Source organism: Oncorhynchus mykiss, chromosome 17 (genome assembly GCF_057628025.1).
Source record: "Oncorhynchus mykiss isolate SJ-2025 chromosome 17, ASM5762802v1, whole genome shotgun sequence".
Taxonomy (NCBI): Eukaryota; Metazoa; Chordata; class Actinopteri; order Salmoniformes; family Salmonidae; genus Oncorhynchus; species Oncorhynchus mykiss.
This window is the reverse complement of record NC_143038.1, coordinates 63,353,946-63,377,208: the sequence shown is the minus strand read 5'-3', so window position 1 is coordinate 63,377,208 and position 23,263 is coordinate 63,353,946. Positions and strand designations below refer to the sequence as shown.

General features: G+C 43.9%; 2 protein-coding genes across 3 annotated transcripts; both read left to right on the top strand.

Annotated features, from left to right (window-relative positions):
• The first annotated feature begins 6,873 nt into the window (after window positions 1-6,873).
• On the top strand, window positions 6,874-17,967 carry LOC110494667 (uncharacterized). Of its 2 annotated transcripts, XM_021569933.3 has the most exons (9): window positions 6,874-7,360; window positions 7,860-7,989; window positions 8,233-8,514; window positions 8,647-8,773; window positions 8,976-9,103; window positions 9,508-9,636; window positions 9,813-9,916; window positions 10,043-10,235; window positions 13,489-17,967. In XM_021569933.3, exons 1-9 carry the CDS (start codon window positions 7,223-7,225, stop codon window positions 15,081-15,083), a joined length of 2,826 nt encoding a protein of 941 aa, XP_021425608.2. In that variant the 5' UTR covers window positions 6,874-7,222; the 3' UTR covers window positions 15,084-17,967. The 2 variants fall into 2 exon arrangements, with proteins under 2 accessions (XP_021425608.2, XP_090062406.1); XM_090206280.1 differs by lacking the exons at window positions 6,874-7,360; window positions 7,860-7,989; window positions 8,233-8,514; ... (2 more) ...; window positions 9,508-9,636; window positions 9,813-9,916 and adding an exon at window positions 11,715-11,765 and having other exon boundaries at window positions 10,148-10,235.
• A 1,045-nt stretch (window positions 17,968-19,012) lies between these two features.
• On the top strand, window positions 19,013-23,212 carry LOC110494666 (rho guanine nucleotide exchange factor 19). The gene is made up of 12 exons (XM_021569932.3): window positions 19,013-19,420; window positions 19,849-20,013; window positions 20,094-20,170; window positions 20,285-20,553; window positions 20,684-20,844; window positions 21,233-21,385; window positions 21,470-21,599; window positions 21,750-21,824; window positions 21,930-22,022; window positions 22,198-22,349; window positions 22,483-22,653; window positions 22,726-23,212. The coding sequence occupies exons 1-12, from the start codon at window positions 19,188-19,190 to the stop codon at window positions 22,808-22,810; spliced, it is 1,764 nt and encodes a 587-aa protein (XP_021425607.3). The 5' UTR covers window positions 19,013-19,187; the 3' UTR covers window positions 22,811-23,212.
• Window positions 23,213-23,263: the final 51 nt, after the last annotated feature.

The following is a 23,263-nucleotide window of genomic DNA, read 5'->3' as shown; positions in this document are numbered from 1 at the left end:
TACATTTCATCACCATGTAACACGTAAGCAAGCCCAATTTATGTTTTTCCCTAATTGTTGTATACATGTTTTTATTTTTTGAAGACAATAAGGAGATGGTTTCTGCAGAAATGAATGCCAGGGACTTTGGGCCTATTAACGGAAACTGTTTAAACATGTTTTGCCACTAAGAAGTTCAGGTGTTGTCGGTGCTTTGATTGCTATTACAGATAGAACCACATCTCTTGCTAATCTGCAAGATAGGTTACAACCACGCAACTTCCACTGGGGAGGGAGAACACTCAACATTGTTTTGGTTTCCTCTCCCTATCATCTGCCAGCCATTGTTACATTCATGATGTTCATCTACGATTAGCAGCAGATAGAGCACACATATGCAATCAATCAAACATCCATGCAGGAAAATCTCAAATAAAACATGGCACCAAAATATAGAGAATTGTAAATTTTGTGGTTTGACATCTTAATTACTCACCTCAAAGCTACAAACAAAATGACATTAACAAAAAGTAGATGCAGAGGTGTGGGCCTATACAGTATATCCTTGTGATTAAAATGTTTTAAAAAATGGGGTTATTTCCCACTGCAGTGCAATAGTAATTTCAATTGAAAACTACCCATTGACTCTTGATAAATACTTATGAATTCAAATTGATTTAATACAAATCAATAATTATAACATATACACATTCCTATATTATACATGTCATATGCATTTACAGCTGGCTTATCCTATCAAAACGCAAAATGCAAGGTTGTAGGTAGTTTGTACACCTTCAATCCCATTATATCTCAATGGACAGTCATAAAATACATTGCCTTATTGATGCAGCCATAAAGCACAAGAGGTATTGTGTATTTTTGCATTAGATAGTTTCATAAGAATGTACTTTTATGTGCACTGCTGTTATTTGTTTGATTGAAGGTCGATTTTTTTTATTGTTAATAATTGTAATTATTATTTATTTAGGCTTTTTCTAGTTGTTTATTAGATCAAGTGTTTTTTATTTAAAATGTGCCTATTTGATTGTGAGAACACAGCTCCTGGAATATGCAATGAGAAACAGAGTTGCATTCAGTTCGCTGATGCTTTATTATGTTGCAGAATGGTTTGTAGGCCTACTGAAAGACACGTGTTGCAGAATGGTTTGTAGGCCTACTGAAAGACATGTGTTGCAGAATGGTTTGTAGGCCTACTGAAAGACACGTGTTGCAGAATGGTTTGTAGGCCTACTGAAAGACACGTGTTGCAGAATGGTTTGTAGGCCTACTGAAAGACACGTGTTGCAGAATGGTTTGTAGGCCTACTGAAAGACCCGTGTTGCAGAATGGTTTGTAGGCCTACTGAAAGACACGTGTTGCAGAATGGTTTGTAGGCCTACTGAAAGACACGTGTTGCAGAATGGTTTGTAGGCCTACTGAAAGACACGTGTTGCAGAATGGTTTGTAGGCCTACTGAAAGACACGTGTTGCAGAATGGTTTGTAGGCCTACTGAAAGACACGTGTTGCAGAATGGTTTGTAGGCCTACTGAAAGACACGTTTCCCCAATACCTTCTTGAACAGATTTTGAGGTACGTTTGCTCCATAAACCACTTTTCCATCCACAGTTTTACATGACTAAAGTCATACCGTATTCAGACCCCTTTACTATGAGACTCGAAATTGAGCTCAGTTGCATCCTGTTTCCATTGATGATCCTTGAGATGTTTCTACAACTTAATTGGAGTCCACCTGTGGTAAATTCAATTGATTGAAAATGATTTGGAAAGGCACACATCTGTCTATATAAGGTCCCACAGTTGACAGTGCATATCAGAACAACAACCAAGTCAAAAACCGCCTGGCCAAACTGAGCAATCGGGGGAGAAGGGCCTTGGTCAGGGAGGTGACCAAGAACCCGATGGTCACTCTGACAGAGCTCTAGAGTTCCTCTGTGGAGATGGGAGAACCTTCCAGAAGGACAACCATCTCTACAGCACTCCACCAGTCAGGTCTTTATGGTAGAGTGGCCAGACGGAAGACACTCCTCAGTAAAAATAACTTGACAGCCCTCTTGGAGTTTTTGCGAAAAGGCACAGTAAGACTCTCAGACCATGAGAAACAGGATTGGTCTGATGAAACCAGATTGAACTCTTTGGCCTGAATGCCAAGTGTCACGTCTGGAGGAAACCTGGCACCATCCCTATGGTGAAGCATGGTGGTGGGAGCATCATGGTGTGGGGATGTTTTTCATCTGCAGGGACTGGGAGACTAGTCAGGATTGAGGCAAAGATGATCGGAGCAAAGTACAAAGAGATCCTTGATGAAACCTGCTGCAGAGCTCTCAGGATTTCAAACTGGGGCAAAGGTTCACCTTCCAACAGGACAACGACCCTAAGCACACAGCCAAGAAAATGCAGGAGTGGCTTCGGGACAAGTCTGTGAATGTCCTTGACTGGCCCGGACTTGAACCCGATCGAACATCGCTGGAGAGACCTGAAAATAGCTGTGCAGCAACGCTCCCCATCCAACCTGACAGAGCTTGAGAGAATCTGCAGAGAAATCACATTTTATTAGTCACATGCGCCGAATACAACAGGTGTAGACCATACAGTGAAATGCTTACTTACAAGCCCCTAACAAACAATGCAGTTTAAAAAATACAAATAATAAGAAACAAAAGTAAAAAGTAGTTAAAGAGCAGCAGCAAAATAACAATAGTAGAACTATATACAGGGCGTGCCGGTACAGAGTCAATGTGCGGAGGCACCAGTTAGTTGTGGTAATTGAGGTTATATGTACATCTAGGTAGAATTATTAAAGTATGCATAGATAATAACAGAGAGTAGAAGCGGCGTAAAAGGGGTAGCCATTTGATTAGATATTCAGTAATCTTATGGCTTGGGGGTAGAAGCTGTTTAGAAGCCTCTTGGACCTAGACTTGGAACTCCGGTACTGCTTGTCATGCGGTAGCAGAGAAAACAGTCTATGACTAGGGTGGCTGGAGTCTTTGACAATAATTAGGGCCTTTCTCTGACACGCCTGGTATAGAGGTCCTGGATGGCAGGAAGCCTGGCCCCAGTGAAGTACTGGGCCGTACGCACTACCCTCTGTAGTGCCTTCCAGTCGGAGGCCAAGCAGTTGCCATACCAGGCAGTGATGCAACCAGTCAGGATGCTCTCGATGGTGCAGCTGTAGAACCCTTTGAGGATCTGAGGACCCATACCAAATATTTTCAGTCTCCTGAGGGGAATAGGTTTTGTCGTGCCCTCTTCACGACTGTTTTGGTGTGCTTGGACTAGAGGTCGACCGATTATGATTTTTCAACAACGATACCGATACCGATTATTGGTGGACCAAAAAAAGCCGATACCGATTAAGCGGACGATTTTTATATATATTTGTAATAATGACAATTACAACAATACTGAATGAAAAATAAACCATTTTATTTAAACTTAATATGATAGATAAATAAAATCTATTCTGTCTCAAATAAATAATGAAACATGTTCAATTTGGTTTAAATAATGCAAAAACCCAGTGTTGGAGAAGAAGGTAAAAGTGCAATATGTGCCATGTAAAAAAGCTAAAGTTGAAGTTCCTTGCTCAGAACATGAGAACATATGAAAGCTGGTGGTTCAATATTCCCAGTTCTTCAATATTCCCAGTTAAGAAGTTTTAGGTTGTAGTTATTATAGGAATTATGACGCGTCGTCTATTTCTCTCTATACCATTTGTATTTCATATACCTTTGACTATTGGATGTTCTTATAGGCCCTTTAGTATTGCCAGCCTAATCTCGGGAGTTGATAGGCTTGAAGTCATAAACAGTGCTGTGCCTAAAGTATTGCTAAGAGCTGCCCGCAAACGCAGTAATGTTCTGTTTGAATGAATGCTTACGAGCCTGCTACTGCCTACCACCTGCTCAGTCAGTCATTATAATAAACACAAAGATATACTGATATATCTGTTAAGGCGGTATGCAAATTGGAGTGGGTCTAGGGTTTCTGGGATAATGGTGTTGATGTGAGCCATGACCAGCCTTTCAAAGCACTTAATGGCTACATATGTGAGTGCCACAGGTCAGTAGTCATTTAGGAAGGTTACCTTAGTGTTATTGGGCACAGGGACTATGGTGGTCTGTTTAAAACATGTTGGTATTACAGACTCAGACAGGGAGAGGTTGATAATGTCAGTGAAGACACTTGCCAGTTTGGTCAGCACATGCTCGCAGCACATGTCCTGATGAATGTTGAGCTGTTTAAAGGTCTTACTCACATCGGCTGCGGAGAGCGTGATCACAGAGTCGTCCGGAACAGCTGGTGCTCTCATGCATGTTTCAGTGTTATTTGCCTCAAAGCGAGCATAGAAGCAGTTTAGCTCATCTGGTAGGTTCCTATCACTGGGCAGCTCTTGGCTGTGCTTCCCTTTGTAGTCTGTAATGGTTTGCAAGCCCGGCCACATCCGACGAGCATCGGAGCCGGTGTAGTACGATTCAATCTTAGTCCTGTATTGACACTTTGCCTGTTTGATGGTTCGTCGGAGGACATAGCAGGATTTCTTATAAGCTTCCGGGTTAGAGTCCTGCTCCTTGAAAGCGGCAGCTTTAGCCTTTAGTTCAGTGTGGATGTTGCATGTAATCCATGGCTTCTGGTTCGGGTATGTACGTACGGTCACTGTGGGGACTACGTCATTGATGCACTTATTGATGAAGCCAATGACTGATGTGATGTACTGCTCTATGCCATAGGAAGAATCCCAGAACATATTCCAGTCTGTGCTAGCAAAACAGTCCTGTAGCTTAGCATCTGTTTCATCTGACCACTTTTTTATTGACCACTGGTGCTTCAAGCTTGAATTTTTTGCTTGTATGCAAGATTCAGGAAGATAGAATTATGGTCAGATTTACCAAATGGAGGGCGAGGGAGAGCTTCGTACACATCTCTGTGTGTGAAGCAAAGGTGGTCTAGCGTTTTTATCCCACTGGTTGCACATTTAACATGCTGATAGAAATTTGGTAAAACAGATTTAAATTTCCCTGCATTAAAGTCCCCGGCCACTAGGAGTGCAGCCTCTGGATGAGCATTTTCCTGTTTGCTTATGGAGGAATACAGCTCATTGAGTGTGGTCTTAGTGCCAGCCTCAGCATTAAGTGCACTGAAATCTTGATGCACCTTTACAATATGGGTCTAATTCTGGTGACATGATGATTGATGCTTGACTACTGAAATATTCTCCATAATAATCTCATTATTATAATCTCAGCCTACCTGCCCAGCCTACCCACACTGTATCTGCGAGCCATTGGCTAGAGTGCATATGCCAAAACCAGAGTTGGCACATTTACTATTTAACGCAACAGTTTTTGTGACAAAACAAATGGTAGAGTTGAAAAGGAGATGGAGACACATTGAATTTAGATTTTTATTCGATACATGAAAACTTAAGCGAAAATTTACATTTTGTGTGTTTTTGATACGCAACAAGTACATTTGGTGGAAACACACCACCGGTGGGAAAATGTGCATATTTTTTATGCATATTTTAGAATATTCGCATGAAAATCTGTCGCCAATTGATGGAAACCTAGCTACTGGCATACACAGAAACCTAGCTGCTGGCATACACAGAAACCTAGCTACTGGCATACACAGAAACCTAGCTACTGGCATACACAGAAACCTAGCTACTGGCATACACAGAAACCTAGCTACTGGCATACACAGAAACCTAGCTACTGGCATACACAGAAATCTAGCTACTGGCATACACAGAAACCTAGCTACTGGCATACACAGAAACCTAGCTACTGGCATACACAGAAACCTAGCTACTGGCATACACAGAAACCTAGCTACTGGCATACACAGAAACCTAGCTACTGGCATACACAGAAACCTAGCTACTGGCATACACAGAAACCTAGCTACTGGCATACACAGAAACCTAGCTATTGGTGGGAAAATGCACATGTTTTCTTTACGCTGATTTTAGCTACTAACCAGGTTTCCATCCAACTTTTTTTATGTCCAAATGTCACAAAACAAAATACGCTAGACAAGGTGGGACCTTTTTGTGTCTGTAAAATTAATTCTGCTAGAAATGTAGGTGCTCAAATATTGATATAATAACCATCATATTGATGTAAACTTGGAGACACTATGATATTGTGTGTGTTCCTCTCACTGCATCTCCTCGGGAAAACATGAGGTTTACTGGGCAACATATAAAATAAATGATGATGAACTTCACAGGGAAGGAAAAGTGCAAGGTGATGAGCTTGATGCTCCTTTCCAGTAAATATCAGGGGTCTTATTCTGGTGACATGATGATCGATGCATGGCTGCCATTTGACAAATAAAAATAATCTCACTCTTTTGTCCATAATAAACTTGTCGTGCAGGTAGGCTATACCTGCATCACAGGAGGATGGTGGCACCTTAATTGGAGAGAACAGGCTCATGGTAATGGCTGGAGCAGAATTGTGGAATGGTATCAAATACATCAAACACATGATTTGACGTATTTGCTCTTTTCCAGCTATTATCATGAGCCGTCCTCCCCTCAGCAGCTCTACTGCCCTGCACTGTATCTGCAAGCTGTTGGCTAGAGCGCAAAAACAGTTGTGAGAGAACCATCAATAGAGTTGAAAATGCAATGGAACCCCATTAAACTTTGTATTTTTATTAGGTACATGGGAATTTAATCACAAAGGGTATTTTTATGTGCACTACGTCATCATGCACAGCCTTTTTATCCGCAAAAAGTACATTTGATAAACACATCTCATGAAATTTTTATGCTGATTTTTGAATATCGGCATGAAAATCTGTCACCAATTGGATGGAACCCTTACCTAATGACTGTAAAAAGTGTTGCTCCCGTTTGGTGGGTGTGACTTGAAGTTACGTATTTAAAGAGCAATTGAACGTTCCAGAACTTAAAAGCGTAATGCACGCAGCCCTGGTTCAGGATACATAAAATAACCAGAGTGCCTATTTAGTAGTATTTGAGGAGACGAAACGTCATACATTTATCTACGTAGCTAGCGCCCGTGAATATTTCATGTTAGATTATCTTTATTGAGTTTTGCTGAAACAGAAGTTTGTGTGCTCACAACGATACTGAAATTAGCTAACGTTGCTAGTTAGCACGCTAACGTTAGCTAGCTAGTAGTAGTGTCAACAAACTGAGAGTGACTTTACGTTAACGGGTTCAAGTAACTGCACAAAAGCGCGATGCTGGTAACCGTTTTCTGCTGCCCCAATGACCATTCGGAAATCACATTTGCACTCGATGTCTCTCCAGAGCTTGAACTCAGAGATTTTGTTGCTCTGTGTGAATTAGAATCAGGAATCCCTGCTGGTGAAATTCAGGTGAACTACTAGCTAGTTAGCATAGCATAAACGTGTTCGCAGCTAAGTTAGCTAGCTACATCTCATTGTTTATATCAGCTAGTTCATTAAAAGAAGATATATATATTGTCCTACTTGACAGAACTAGCTAAACCTACTGAATTAACAGTCAGAGTTAACTTTGTCATTGGTCGCTAGCTAGGGAACGTTAGTTGATGCAACTACTGTCTAATTAGCTAGTTACGCTAGCCATCTTGCTAACTAAGTTGAGCTAACATAGCATATGTCAACAGTCAGAACAGAACAACAACAACTTCTACTGACTCATGTAACGTTACCTAGCTAGCTGTCCATTGGTTTGATTGCCACGTTTTGATTAACCACCTAGCTAATAAATTAAGTTGATTTGGCCACCAGGCAGCATTTTAATTTGTCCTCTTACTTTTCTTCAAGTGTGAAAAGGGAATACTTCTTTTTTTTAATAATTGTTTTTCCTCCTGTGGCCCTTCCCCCTCTTCAGATCACATATGCAGAGCAGCCCCTAAAAGATCTGACCTGTGCTTTAGGGACTTATGGTCTGAAGGATGGTGATGTGGTGGTGCTCAGACAGGTAGAAAGACGGCAACCGCCAGCACAACCAGTCTTCCCAGGTAAAGTTAGTGCCAGTGGGCAAGACAGAACAAGTGAGAAATCTACAGTCTGGCTGCTCTAGTAAGAGTTCAGTCGTAACCCTTCACTAAAGCGCTTCATTCTGTTGGTTCTATTGTTCCTCAGTCAGTAATGGCTTTCCATTTTAATAGCTCATCCCAAATGTCTACCTGGCATGATGTTACTCAACCCACAGTCATGCTTACTCTCTCTCCTACCCTCCCTGTCTCCCCTTTCTTCTCCAGGTCTGCCCCGTATTGACTTCAGTTCCATCGCAGTCCCTGGCACCTCTTCTGGTTCCAGTCAACGGTCAACCCGTAGACAGCAGCAACAGGCCCCGACCCCACAGCAGCAGTGCCCTCCACCCCCTGCTGCACCCCCATCCCTATTGGGCTCCACCTCCTCTCCTCCGGGTCTGGATGACCCCGCCTTACTGCAGCAGATGCTCTTGGCCAATCCACACGAACTGTCGCTGCTCAAGGAGCGCAATCCGCCATTGGCTGAGGCCCTGTTGAGTGGAGACCTGGGTGAGTAGAAGTGGTGTTAGCGGGATAGCATCAACCCCTATCTCTGAGTTGAATATCTTGTCATTATAACGGCTTATGGGTCTTAAGTGTTCAACTGGGAGCTCTAACCATGTTTCTGACTGCCTCCCGTAGAGCGTTTCACCAAAGTGCTGTTGGAGCAGCAGCAGGATCGAGCTCGCAGAGAGCAAGAGAGGATCCGGCTTCTGACTGCCGACCCATTTGACATGGAGGCCCAGGCCAAGATAGAAGAGGACATCAGGTACACACATCTAATGTCACACATCCAAGAGGGGAAAGGAAAGGGGTTGGGTTGGAGTCAGACGGCTTTAGTCAGGGTCTCTTCTGAAATCAATTAAAAACGTGCTAGTTTACATATTGACTTATGCCCCCTGTCTGAACTATTTGAGAGTATTAAGTGTACATGTGCTTCAATACATAATCACACACAATTTGTATTACAGGCAGCACAATGTTGAGGAAAACATGACCATTGCGATGGAGGAGGCCCCAGAGAGCTTTGGCCAGGTGGTTATGCTCTACATCGACTGTATAGTGAACGGATACCATGTGAAAGCTTTTGTTGACTCAGGTATTGTATCCTATAATGTTCTCCCTCAGTGCAAAAGCATAAGCATTTTTGACTAGGGCAGTAGGGAGACTCTTCAGTTCAGGGTTTGTCTGTTTTGTGGTGTCCAGTATAGTGTGTCTTGGCTAGTTTTGACATGGCTTTGCTCTCATGATTGTATATCCACTAGTATTCAGTGTGTCTTGGCTAGTTTTTTACTTCGCTTTCCACCTGCATATATTCTCTCTACACCACTTCTGACATCTCTTGATTAAAAAAAAGTCTTCCAACTTGCTTGCCTGTACTTCATACACCCCCCCATCTGTTCTTCCCTTCCCTACTTCTCCTGTCCTGTCTCTATCCCCCCTTCATTGTCTTTGTTCTGCTCCTCTCACCCTCTCTCCCATTGCCTGCTTCCCCTCTTCCAGGGGCGCAGATGACCATCATGAGTCAGGCGTGTGCTAAGCGCTGTAACATCATGCGCCTGGTGGACCGACGCTGGGCCGGCATCGCCAAGGGAGTGGGCACCCAAAAGATCATTGGCAGAGTCCACTTGGGTGGGCATCAATCATGTCTCAGATAACCGCTTTCTTAAGGATGCACAACATTGTGTTCCTGTAGACTAGACGCTCATGAGATGTTTTCCTTGTCTTATAAAATTTGTCGAAAGCAAATATATACAAACCTGAAAGCAAGTGTTGGTGGTATCATCTGTGTGTTTTTCCCTACCCAGCTCAGGTCCAGATAGAAGGGGACTTCCTGCCTTGCTCCTTTTCCATCTTGGAGGACCAGCCTATGGACATGCTGCTTGGACTGGACATGCTCAAGAGACATCAGGTCAGATACCTGTCCCTCCAAATCCATGCACACTAACTACCACACAATGACATCCTTTGGAAAAGTAGGTCTTTAAAAATATCCCTGTGTGTAAATGGCTGTTCTCTCTATATCCTGCTACTTCAGTGTTCTATTGACTTGAAGAAGAACACGCTACTGATCGGGACGACGGGCACTGAGACCCGCTTTCTGCCCGAGGCGGAGCTGCCAGAGTGTGCCCGACTGGCGTACGGGCCGGAGGGCCCAGAGGACGCCCAGCCAGACGAGATCGCAGACAGAGAGCTGGCGGAGGCACTTCAGAGATCTGTTCAGGAGAGCGGTAAGGAACGCGGTCTGGGAGAGAGGGCTATGGGGATTCCTCAGCTCTTTGTCTGCATACTAAAGCAGTGGACATTTTTGCAGCACAGCAGAGACATGACCCAGAAGCACTTTTGCATGGGTCTTTTTTTAGCTGCTTTACTCCTGAGCCCTGTTTCTGTACTCATCTGCCTTCTCAGTCACATGATCACTGATTTCATCACCTCAGCAAATGAAAAATAAGCTTTATAATCTGCAGGGTTCTTGCCGTCATGAAAGTCCTTAGTCTTAGAGTTTTAAAATTGTGTTTTCCAGGCCTCGAATAGTTTCATGGTAATTTATTTAAACATTTCTGTTTTATGTCATTTATTTAGGCACAGTTCTTAAATATTTTATCAATCAAATACATATCAACATATCAGCCAGGATTGTCTGTGTTTGCGCGCATCACCTGCATACTTATTTAACCTTTTATTTAACCAGGTAAGCTAGTTAAGAACAAGTTCTCATTTACAACTGTGACCTGGCCAAGATAAAACAAAGCAGTTCGACACAGTTAAGGGAGGGAAGGCAATAAATAGGCCATGGTGGCGAAGTAATTACAATATAGCAATTAAACACTGGAGTGATAGATGTGCAGAAGATGAATGTGCAAGTAGAGATACTGGCGTGCAAAATAAATAAATAAATACCGTATGGGGATGAGGTAGTTGGATGGGCTGTTTACATATGTGCGAGATGAGTGGGCCGTTGCTCAAGGAGAGGGAGACTGTCGGACATTGTAGCAGCAGGTATGCCTATGTAGTCTATCATATGATAGAGAACAGACCAATAACTAGGTGGCCAATTCAAAACATATCTTGTACCCTCAAGTTAATTGTTTAGCTACACTGAACAAAAATATATATGCAACAATTTTGTGCCCTGCTCAACGACAGGTGATGGTACATGGGATCAGTGAGCAGTCTCCCAGTGTCCACATTACATGTTTGTTTTTGTTTTTTGATGTACGCTGCCAATTGTTGGTCATGGAAATCTGTTTTGAATTCATGGAGAAGTTATGAAATTCCGTCTGTCGAAATGTGTATGAACCCGGAATTTGACTAGATATGAAAATAGGCTAAGGCCCAATTTTGGGTTTATATTAAGTCTAGTTACTGTAGTGTTTAAAAGTATTGGGAGGTTGCAGCAACGAGACAATTGGATATCACAAAATTGTGGAGAAAAGGGTTAAAAAATAAAATAAATACAAATTTAAAAAAAAACATCTTGGAAGTTCGGTTCTGTAAATGTATTTGGTTGAATAGTTCTCTAAGTTCAAAATACACAAGTCCCTCTGCGGCCCAATTTGGATCTGGAGTCATAGGTGAAATAAAGTTGTCTTGGCTGACACTTCACCACTAGGTGAGCAGTCTGACAGTGTGGCGCATGCTTTGTGTGTGAGTGCTAATGCTCTGCGTCCCTTTGCATGATGTGTGGTGTGTGGCCTAACCATGAGCAGGACAGCACTGATGCATTTGGAGAGACAGCTGGAGTCAACCCTTCCAACCAGGTACTGCAAACTTACAGAGAATCAATGCCAAGGTCGTCACCCATATTCTTTTTGGGGATTTTGTAACAAAATCAGTTTTGCTTGTTGAAAAACCAATGATAAAGATTAGTATGATAATATAAAAAATTTTTTTTGATAGATATATATATACACTGCTCAAAAAAATAAAGGGAACACTTAAACAACACACTGTAACTCCAAGTCAATCACACTTCTGTGAAATCAAACTGTCCACTTAGGAAGCAACACTGATTGACAATACATTTCACATGCTGTTGTGCAAATGGAATAGACAACAGGTGGAAATGTATAGGCAATTAGCAAGACACCCCCAATAAAGGAGTGGTTCTGCAGGTGGTGACCACAGACCACTTTTCAGTTCCTATGCTTCCTGGCTGATGTTTTGGTCACTTTTGAATGCTGGCGGTGCTTTCACTCTAGTGGTAGCATGAGACGGAGTCTACAACCCACACAAGTGGCTCAGGTAGTGCAGCTCATCCAGGATGGCACATCAATGCGAGCTGTGGCAAGAAGGTTTGCTGTGTCTGTCAGCGTAGTGGCCAGAGCATGGAGGCGCTACCAGGAGACAGGCCAGTACATCAGGAGACGTGGAGGAGGCCGTAGGAGGGAAACAACCCAGCAGCAGGACCGGTACCTCTGCCTTTGTGCGAGGAGCCCTGCAAAATGACCTCCGGCAGGCCACAAATGCGCATGTGTCTGCTCAAACGGTCAGAAACAGACTCCGTGAGGGTGGTATGAGGGCCCGACGTCCACAGGTGGGGGTTGTGCTTACAGCCCAACACCGTGCAGGACGTTTGGCATTTGCTAGAGAACACCAAGATTGGCAAATTCGCCACTGGCGCCCTGTGCTCTTCACAGATGAAAGCAGGTTCACACTGAGCACGTGACAGTCTGGAGACTCCATGGAGAACGTTCTGCTGCCTGCAACATCCTCCAACATGACCGGTTTGGCGGTGGGTCAGTCATGGTGTGGGGTGGCATTTCTTTGGGGGGCCGCACAGCCCTCCATGTGCTCGCCAGAGGTAGCCTGACTGCCATTAGGTACCGAGATGAGATCCTCAGACCCCTTGTGAGATCATATGCTGGTGTGGTTGGCCCTGGGTTCCTCCTACTGCAAGACATTGCTAGACCTTATGTGGCTGGAGTGTGTCAGCAGTTCCTGCAAGAGGAAGGCATTGATGCTATGGACTGGCCCGCCCGTTCCCCAGATCTGAATCCAATTGAGCACATCTGGGACATCATGTCTCGCTCCATCCACCAGCGCCACGTTGCACCACAGACTGTCCAGGAGTTGGCAGATGCTTTAGTCCAGGTCTGGGAGGAGATCCCTCAGGAGTCCATCCGCCACCTCATCAGGAGCATGCCCAGATAATTTGTGTGATTTTGTTTTCAGCACATTCAACTATGTAAAGAAAAAAGTATTTAATAAGAATATTTCATTCATTCAGATCTAGGATGTGTTATTTTAGTGTTCCCTTTATTTTTTTGAGCAGTGTATATAGTCAATTGTATTTACCATGTTTTCCCACTTATTTTAAAAAGTAGAAGATGCAAATCACGAAGGTCTCTGCATTTCATGTTTAATTTTAGAAGCTGGCATGGACAAAAACGATGCATGTTGTGTGCATGAGTGTTTTGGTCCGTAGCATGTTTCAATTGTTGAACAGTACTGTTTAACTCACGAACTGATCTCTACCATCAGACACTGCAGATGGACAAACTACCTCACCGGAACCCCCACCATTCCCAATGCCCAAACCCCTGAACAACATGCCCCTGTCCCCTTCCCCCGGCCATCCCCGGAGCCTTTTCCTGGACCGCTCCCAGTCTGCTCCAGCCTACATGCGCCAGGCTGGGGCCCCAACACCAGGACCGAGCCAGAGCCAAACAGAGCCTGGCTTCCAGGGTCTCCCCATCCCTGGACCCTCATCCCAGGTCCAGAACACAGCACCTACAGCCCAACAGTCTCCTCTCTCAGGCCACAGCCCTACCAACCCCACCCAGCCCCTCCTTTCCACCATCACCACTCCCCCGGCTCTGTCCACACGCTCCCTTCCTGCAGACAAGATGGTGACTGGGACTCCCACCTTGGGAGATTCAGCCAGTCAGATCCCTTCAGCCACAGAGATTGGGTGTGCCTCTGAGAAGGCAGGGAACAGCTCAGTGTTCCTCCACCCAAAGGAAAGCCTTACCACTCAGCCCATGGAGCAGGAGGAGGACATGTCAGACACCATTACAGATCACTGGACCTGTCTGAGTACCCCACATCAGCAGAGTGAAGGGGGTTCCCAATATCCCCACCAGCCCGTCTCTAATCCCCCATCACTCACACTAGAACCCTGTCCTTTTGGATCCACCTCTACGGAGATCAAGTCTCCCCCTGCCTCCTCCCAGAACACTGTGCCATCAGAGAGGGACCAGCCAGAGGGGAAGCGCTGTTCCTACTCAGACCAGATCCCATCTCTAGCGCAGGCCCTGCTGGAGCTCCATGAGCTGCTGGTGTCTAACAGCCGTAGCCTGTCCCCTCAGGACCGCAGTGCCTCCTGCTCCCCCTCACACAGACAGAACGCTGACGGACTGGACGACAACCACAACCCCACCGTAGAGCCCCTCACACCTGAAAACAGCACCCAACAGTCCCCCTCTACTGCCATTACAGCTGGTGCAGAACCATGTGATGCCAAAGCCAACCACCCTGCTGCTGTGTCTAACAGAGGACCTCCTCCTGACTGTGTCCTGCCAGGCTCCTCTGAGCAGAGCCTGGAGACCAGGACCGAGGCTGAACCAGGAGAGGGACACGGGGAACCAGAACCACAGTGTCCAAACAGCTCCTGGTGGGAAAGAAGGAGGGCAGATGGGTATGGGCTAGATAACAGTAAAAGCAAAGGGACTGTGTCTGAAGCCAAAGGCCCCTCTTCACTTCAAGCAGACCTGGTGTTCAGGGAGCCCCCTGAGGGGCAGCAGGGGAGGGGTGTGGCAGATGGGAGAGCCTCTGGCAATGACAACCCTAACACACTCAACCTCCAACCTGACACAACACAGCAGAGCCCCCTGTCCATGGCTGCTGGCTTACCTGGGGAGGAGTCTGGCGTTTCACCTCTTCCTCAGGCCCCGGACCACCCCTCCTCAGCCCCTCTCATGTCTGCTCCACGTCTCTTTACCGATGATCACATCCAAAGGATCCAGGCAGCTGGCTTCTCTGCCAGGGAGGCTGCGGAGGCACTGGAACAGGCCCAGGGCAGTGTGGAGCTGGCTCTGCTGGCACTACTGGCCCGCAAGATCACTGTGCCCACCTAGACACGCACAATATTGCAATCATGTAAGAGTCCTAGCCTCTGTCAACATGGGTTTAATCTGTGCTCTTGTCTTATTGTTGATGGTGACATCTGAATTCCCTGGCCTCACAGCTACTTCATGCTGAAGGGGAAATGCTGTCAGTCTCTTGGTTTCTCACAGACCATACAACCAACTGTTATTTGTTCTGGATTTATCCGATATGATCTGAGGTGTGTTTGATTTGGTGCCTCAGAAGAAACATGTTTTTATGTATTTTATAGATGGGCTTTAGTAGATTGATTTCCTTTACCCCCCCCCAACTCCGTATATACATACAGTGCCTTGCGAAAGTATTCGGCCCCCTTGAACTTTGCGACCTTTTGCCACATTTCAGGCTTCAAACATAAAGATATGAAACTATTTTTTTGTGAAGAATCAACAAGTGGGACACAATCATGAAGTGGAACGACATTTATTGGATATTTCAAACTTTTTTAACAAATCAAAAACTGAAAAATTGGGCGTGCAAAATTATTCAGCCCCCTTAAGTTAATACTTTGTAGCGCCACCTTTTGCTGCGATTACAGCTGTAAGTTGCTTGGGATATGTCTCTATCAGTTTTGCACATCGAGAGACTGAAATTTTTTACCATTCCTCCTTGCAAAACAGCTCGAGCTCAGTGAGGTTGGATGGAGAGCATTTGTGAACAGCAGTTTTCAGTTCTTTCCACAGATTCTCGATTGGATTCAGGTCTGGACTTTGACTTGGCCATTCTAACACCTGGATATGTTTATTTTTGAACCATTCCATTGTAGATTTTGCTTTATGTTTTGGATCATTGTCTTGTTGGAAGACAAATCTCCGTCCCAGTCTCAGGTCTTTTGCAGACTCCATCAGGTTTTCTTCCAGAATGGTCCTGTATTTGGCTCCATCCATTTTCCCATCAATTTTAACCATCTTCCCTGTCCCTGCTGAAGAAAAGCAGGCCCAAACCATGATGCTGCCACCACCATGTTTGACAGTGGGGATGGTGTGTTCAGCTGTGTTGCTTTTACGCCAAACATAACGTTTTGCATTGTTGCCAAAAAGTTCAATTTTGGTTTCATCTGACCAGTGCACCTTCTTCCACATGTTTGGTGTGTCTCCCAGGTGGCTTGTGGCAAACTTTAAACGACACTTTTTATGGATATCTTTAAGAAATGGCTTTCTTCTTGCCACTCTTCCATAAAGGCCAGATTTGTGCAATATTCGACTGATTGTTGTCCTATGGACAGAGTCTCCCACCTCAGCTGTAGATCTCTGCAGTTCATCCAGAGTGATCATGGGCCTCTTGGCTGCATCTCTGATCAGTCTTCTCCTTATATGAGCTGGAAGTTTAGAGGGACGGCCAGGTCTTGGTAGATTTGCAGTGGTCTGATACTCCTTCCATTTCAATATTATCGCTTGCACAGTGCTCCTTGGGATGTTTAAAGCTTGGGAAATCTTTTTGTATCCAAATCCAGCTTTAAACTTCTGCACAACAGTATCTCGGACCTGCCTGGTGTGTTCCTTGTTCTTCATGATGCTCTCTGCGCTTTTGACGGACCTCTGAGACTATCACAGTGCAGGTGCATTTATACGGAGACTTGATTACACACAGGTGGATTGTATTTATCATCATTAGTCATTTAGGTCAACATTGGATCATTCAGAGATCCTCACTGAACTTCTGGAGAGAGTTTGCTGCACTGAAAGTAAAGGGGCTGAATAATTTTGCACGCCCAATTTTTCAGTTTTTGATTGTTAAAAAAGTTTGAAATATCCAATAAATGTCGTTCCACTTCATGATTGTGTCCCACTTGTTGTTGATTCTTCACAAAAAAATACAGTTTTATATCTTTATGTTTGAAGCCTGAAATGTGGCAAAAGGTCGCAAAGTTCAAGGGGGCCGAATACTTTCGCAAGGCACTGTATTTCATTATAAACACTATGGAATTGATTGATTTAGGTAAATGTTTACAGTTGTGTGTGAAATAGCATTTTATAAAGGGCTGAAGATGAGTGAAAATGTCAGGTTTGTGAAGAGTATTATTGATGCGCCAAACAATTAATTGGTTTTAAATTAATGTTAGATAAATTTTTTTTAAACTCAGATTCTGCTAATAAAACCCACCAGACCGTCAACTTATTGCACTGGAAAAAGCTCCATTTTAAGAAGCCTTGCTAACGGGTGATCTTTGCCTTCTTCTGCCAATGTTATCATGTTGTAATATGACATTCAGTCAAGTAATTATTGCCAATCCTGAGGAACTTGATGGTGGTTTTAATTTTTAAACGTCTTGCACGAAGAAGAAAAAAATCAGGCAGCACTATTTTTCAAATGACCCTTTTATTTTTCTCATTCCTTTGATTTATAGAGGAACGTCAAAATAGATGACATATTCAGCAAAGTTGTAAACCACACGTTGAATTTTTCTGGAAAATGTCAGTGTGTGATCGTGAAGGATAAAGAGGTCTTCAAATATAACAGCACGTGTAATGGGGATGTCTGGAAATGTGGTTTCTAAGTTATAAAAGGGTTTTGGAGTTTCCTGTTCAGTTTACCTTGGTTTGTTTCAGATATCTATCATGCATTAGAATTACTCCCTCCCCCATCAACTGGTAATCTCTCCCACAGTCCAAGTCTACCCTATCCAGCCCACTGATTTATTTGCTCATTCATGAATCCATTGTATATTTTTTAAATTGTATTATTTGGGTCATATTCATATACCAACAACATTGAGGCACGTTTAAATGATTTAGTTATCTTGTACTCCATTTTAAACTCTAAGGTAAAACTGGTTCTTTGTATTGTATGTGTGGGGTTTGGGATATTTCTAGGGATTGGGTGTTAAGGATTGTAATTAAAGCCATGTTTTTCTAATCTGTCTTCTGTTATTCCTTGCTCTTATAGTTCCTTTTGCATATTATGCAAACATATTTGTATGTATATATTAGTGGAGTAAAATAACATGTTTTATGGCGGCGCTATCCTTAAGGACAATTTCTGCTTGCTCCGACAATGCGATCCAGAGGCCAAATCGACCGCTGTACTGCATTGACGTGCCCCTGCCAAATGTTGTAACAATAAGGAGGGTGCCGTATAGTTCTGCGTAGACATGCTTGTTTGATGGTAGGTGGGGGTGGGAGATCCTGTATAAACACTCACTTCCTTGACAACAGCTCTGCTCCTTGAAGCGCAACAAGTATGAATACCCTGACTGTGGCAGAGGCCGTATCACAGTAAATGCTGTATGGCAACTGCAGACGTGGCTTGACCATTTAAGGGTAAACTGATTATTAATGTCCAGAAGTGTCATGAACAGGGAAATGAAGTGGGGACAGACAGAATCACATGTTGACTTTGATTTGATAGACTGTGTTTACACAGGGACCGCAATGTTGATCTTTTGCCCAATTATTGGCAAAAGATATGATTGGCCAAAAGACTAATTAGGGGGAAAATATCAGAATTGGGCTGCCTGTGTAAATTCTGCCTTAAGAGGCATGGGCACAGTAGACACAGGATAGTAGATATGAAAAGTGCTGCTGACCTAACTTTCATTGCAGCACAGAATAATTTATTTAGTCATCTATCCCTGAATTGCACTGATGTAGCCTCATTTAATGACATAGTGTTCTATCCTTTTGTCCAATTAATGGCAAAATATGTGATCTGATGGGTCAAAAGACCAATCAAGTGGCCAAAGATCAGAATAAAGCTGTCTGTGTAAATGTAGCCTTAGTGACACAATTGTCTGTAGCAAGCAATTCAATGGTGGCAGAAGCGCAGTCAGGCATTTATTCATACTAGCAATAATAACCAGTGTGACAGAACCCACATAATGCACACCTGTAACTAGTTGCTTTGGGATTGTTAGGGTGATAATGCCCAGCTGAAACCAATAAACTGGAACATCCTGTGTTGAAGCATGTTCATGGTAGGCTTAGACTACCTTTAAACATTTGTGATTGTACCTTGATTTGTTTTCACCCCCCAACTCAAACCGTTACCACTGCATAGTATGACTCTGTGCAGGTGTTTTTGAGTCCAACAATACACTAACTATCAGAATCTGTCCACCGATTGATTACTAGAGCACAATGGCTCAGCTGCCAGACTTGGTAGTTCACTTAAGGAGTGAGTCATTTCACCACACATATCCCCGTGTGGGGATTTTGGACCACCTTGAGGATAATCTTACGGAACAGATGCCATCATCGGTAGAGTGCTCAGACCAACCTGGCGGGATTGAGGAGAGTAACAGGTCAGGGATGAGTGAAAACACTGTAGGTGGTGTGACAGAAGATCAGAACCAGCTGGAGGATCTCTTTGGGTATGTGACTATTTTACACTGGTGTAAAAAGTACTTGATTGTCATACCTGAGTAAGTAAATGCTATAATAAGATTCCTTATTAATTAAACCAGACAGCAAGATGTATTTATTTACAGACAGCCAGGGGCACACAGACATTTACAAATACTGTATTTGTGTTTTAGTGCGTCAGCCAGATCAGAGGTGGTAGGGATAACAATGCTTTATATTGGTAGAAATGTGAATTGGACTATACTGCTGCCCTACCTGTGCATTTGAAATGTGATGATTCCTTTTGGGTATCAGGGTAAATGTAGTGGAGTAAAGTACATATACCCCCCCCCCCCTCCCCCAAACAAAAAGATACAAAAGTACTGTACCCCACTGTTAAGTTCTTATTCTTCAAACCATGACTGTCCTGTAACTAATGCCTTCTATTTTTCCTTAGTTCTGGAGGCATAGCAGAAACTCTGTCTGTGGCCACTTTACATACATGGGGTCTTGGAGGCCAGGTGCAGCGATCTGTGCCCAATTTACTTTCTGTTCCAGGGCAGGATGACAGGGAGGCTACAGCCTCTCCATTATCACTCTATAAGGATGATGACAACGAAGGGTGAGCGTGCAGAGGCTTTCATTTATTTTCTTTTGCAGGTTTTGTATTCTAGATTAAAAGTCCCTGTTTTGTTCCTGTAGGGCAGCAGATGCCAATAAAGAGGAAACTCCAGACTTCACTTTGAAGGAGTTGTTTGAGTCTAAGTACACTCATGTTTGTAAGTTTCTCTCAATTGTCTACTTTTTTGGGGTAATTGAACCCACATATTTAGTCTCAATCCCTAGTCGTCCAAGTGCTTTGCTAAAGTGCAATATTTGCCTCCTTTCTCCAGTTCCTCTGTATCAGTACTACTGCCTGCAATCTGTAAAAGCTGACCTAAACAGGATAAACAACAACAGTCTGTCTGAGCTGGTGACCGCCCAGTGTCTACCTGGCCTACAGTCCCCACCTGTCTTCCGCATGGCCAGATATGTGGTCACCTCTCCCCCACCACTGTCTCCTCTCACAGTAAACCCATGCAGCTTTTGGCAGGACTTGTCTGAGGTGAAGGAGAGTGGCCTACTTCAAACACTCTCCCTCAGCGAGATCCGTCTACAGGAGGTGGGTGGGTAGTACAAAGAATGTTTTCTGCTGATGCTGTGTTTGTCATCCCATATAATAGTGAACATCTCTGGTATGACTTGAAGTGTAGTGGGGAATACAGATTAAGTCATCTGTTTTTGCTCTGAAGGCTATGTTTGAGATGATTGGTTCTGAGGCCTCCTACCTGAGAAGCCTGGGGGTAGCTGTGAATCACTTCTTTGCTTCGAAGACACTGAAACAGACCCTCCATCGCATGGAGCATCACATTCTGTTTTCCAACCTGCGCAGTGTGATGGCAGCCAGTGAGGGGTAAGGACTGCCAATGTACTAGTCTTTACATGACTGACCAGACTGGCATACATTTTTTTTTTGTCATAGGTGCAGTGGAATGTGCTATTTTACAGGGTCAGTCATAGTATGGCTCCCCTGGAGCAAATTAGGGTTAAGTGCCTTGGACATTGACATATTTGTCAGCTTGGGTATTCCAACAGTGACCTTTCAGTCACTGGCCAAACAATCTAACGGCTAGGCTGCTACCTGCTGCCCTTGGAGTGTGTCTTTGGGTCACTGTTGTTGAATTACAGTCTTGCTAAAATGACAGGACTAAAATCTTCAGTCTACATTTTTGTTTATTTGACATTCCATACCAACTTGTGTGTTATGAGGCTTTAGGCTGTGACTGCTCTGATACCTACAGTTTTCTGCTGGACCTGGAGGTGCGTCTGGGGGAGAGTGTGGTGATCTCTCAGGTTGGCGACATTGTGCTGCGTCACTGCCTCACGTTCCGATCGCTCTACGTGCCATATGTGACCAACATGATGTACCAGGAGGCCCTGGTCACGTTACTGCTGTGGGTTTTCCCCTCTCATTATGCTTCCGTTAATGTCTTGTCTTCATTTTTTTACCTCAGTCTTGCTCTTTTCCCTATTCCCAGGCAGGAGAACCGAGAGTTTCTGTTAGCAGTGAAGAAACTGGAGAGTGATCCAATATGTCGGCGACAGACCCTGAAATACTTCCTAGTCCTCCCCTTCCAGAGGATCACACGTCTGAAGATCATCATGGAGGTAGGCAGGCCTCAGATGTGAGTCTACAGGGTGAGCGCAATATTGGGTGGTGTCCCTTACTTGACTGATTAGGGTTCGGTATACAGGATTCCATGCAACAGACTTCATGCTTGTGGAGGTAAATGCTGAGACTTTCTATGGTCCTTGCAGAGCATCCTGAAGCTGACTGGGCAAGACTCTAAATCGATCCCTTGTCTGAAACAGGCCATTGAAGCCATACACAAGGTAGAGGTCACTATTTACACAATTGAATAAAGCTTTGGTTTTGGGTTCAACTGTTGACTGGTTAGGCTACAACACTGCTATTTTTATCTCCTCCAATGAGACCAGATAGTGATGGAGTGTGATGGGGGGGTTCTGCGGATGAAGCAGATTGAGAAACTGGTGTACCTGGACAAGCACATGGATTTTGTCAATGTTAAGGTCTGACATCATTGCAGTCTCATTATTTCAGTGACACTTGTGTTACATCGTTGTATCCCTTCTATTTCAACAAGGTCATAATCACAACAGCCTGCTTGTTCTCCCTGTTTAACCTATAGGTGGCAGTAGTGCCTCAGCATTGCGATTCACCATTTACCTCATTGTTTCTCTCCAGTCCATTCCTCTGATCACAAGTGTCCGCTTTCTGGTGCATGAAGGCCCCTTGAGACAGCTCACTCCAGAGGGCTATGTGCCAGGATCCAGGATTTCCTACATGGATGTTTACCTGCACCTTTTCAATGACCTGTTGCTCATCTCATTGAAAAAGTATGCTTCCACATCTTCATACATCTTCATACATGCATCTATGAACAATATTTCCAAGCACTGTGCTTGTTAAAAATAAAGTACCACTTTCTATTTGTATTCCTGTCACCCAACTTCCCTTTGGTCTTCTCAGAGAGATGCGTTTCAGAGTGCTGGATCATGCGGTGTTCCCCACCCACGTGCACACTGAGCAGCTGAAAACAGAGGCCCTTGGTCTGCCCCTAGAGTCCTTCGTGCTGCGCCTCTCCCAGAACCACACTGGGCATGCCACTGCTTTCATACTCGCCCCACATACCACTACCAGGTAAGAATTGTTAGAAATTCCTTTGTCCCCTCGCATCTAATTCACACTGACTCCATATGCCTGTGTTTCCAGGTCAGACAAAGAAGCCTGGATGAAAGCTCTGTCCTCTGTCAGTGGGGACATGTATGAAGGACCTGTGAAGTACTGTACTGTGTAGAGTTTCCGATGTGTTATTAGTTGACGGTTCTCTGGAAGAGCAGCAGTTTTAGTTGTCTGTCAGTGTTACTGCATTGGAAAAAGTGTTTACAGTTTTATTTTTTTAGAGACGTTTCAGCTTCTGATATTGTGCAATTTGATGCGACAGTTTTAATCTGTTACTGGATTGCATGTACTTGCATCTTATTCACTTTGTGTATATTTGGCACTTAGTTTTCCTATTTGCACTTTTTGGGGGGTTGTATAGCACTAAATTGGTTATTTTCGATGGACCACAACTCTTGTTCGTACATGGATGACTTGGACAGATTAGTTACCAGCTCACAATTAGTTTAGGAAACATCAGTTTGACATTTTTGTGAATTTTATGCATGATAAATAAAGTGTCATATTTTAAAATGTCCCCGTTGAACCCTTTTCCTGCTGAAATCGCCTGTACGTTTCTATAGTTACA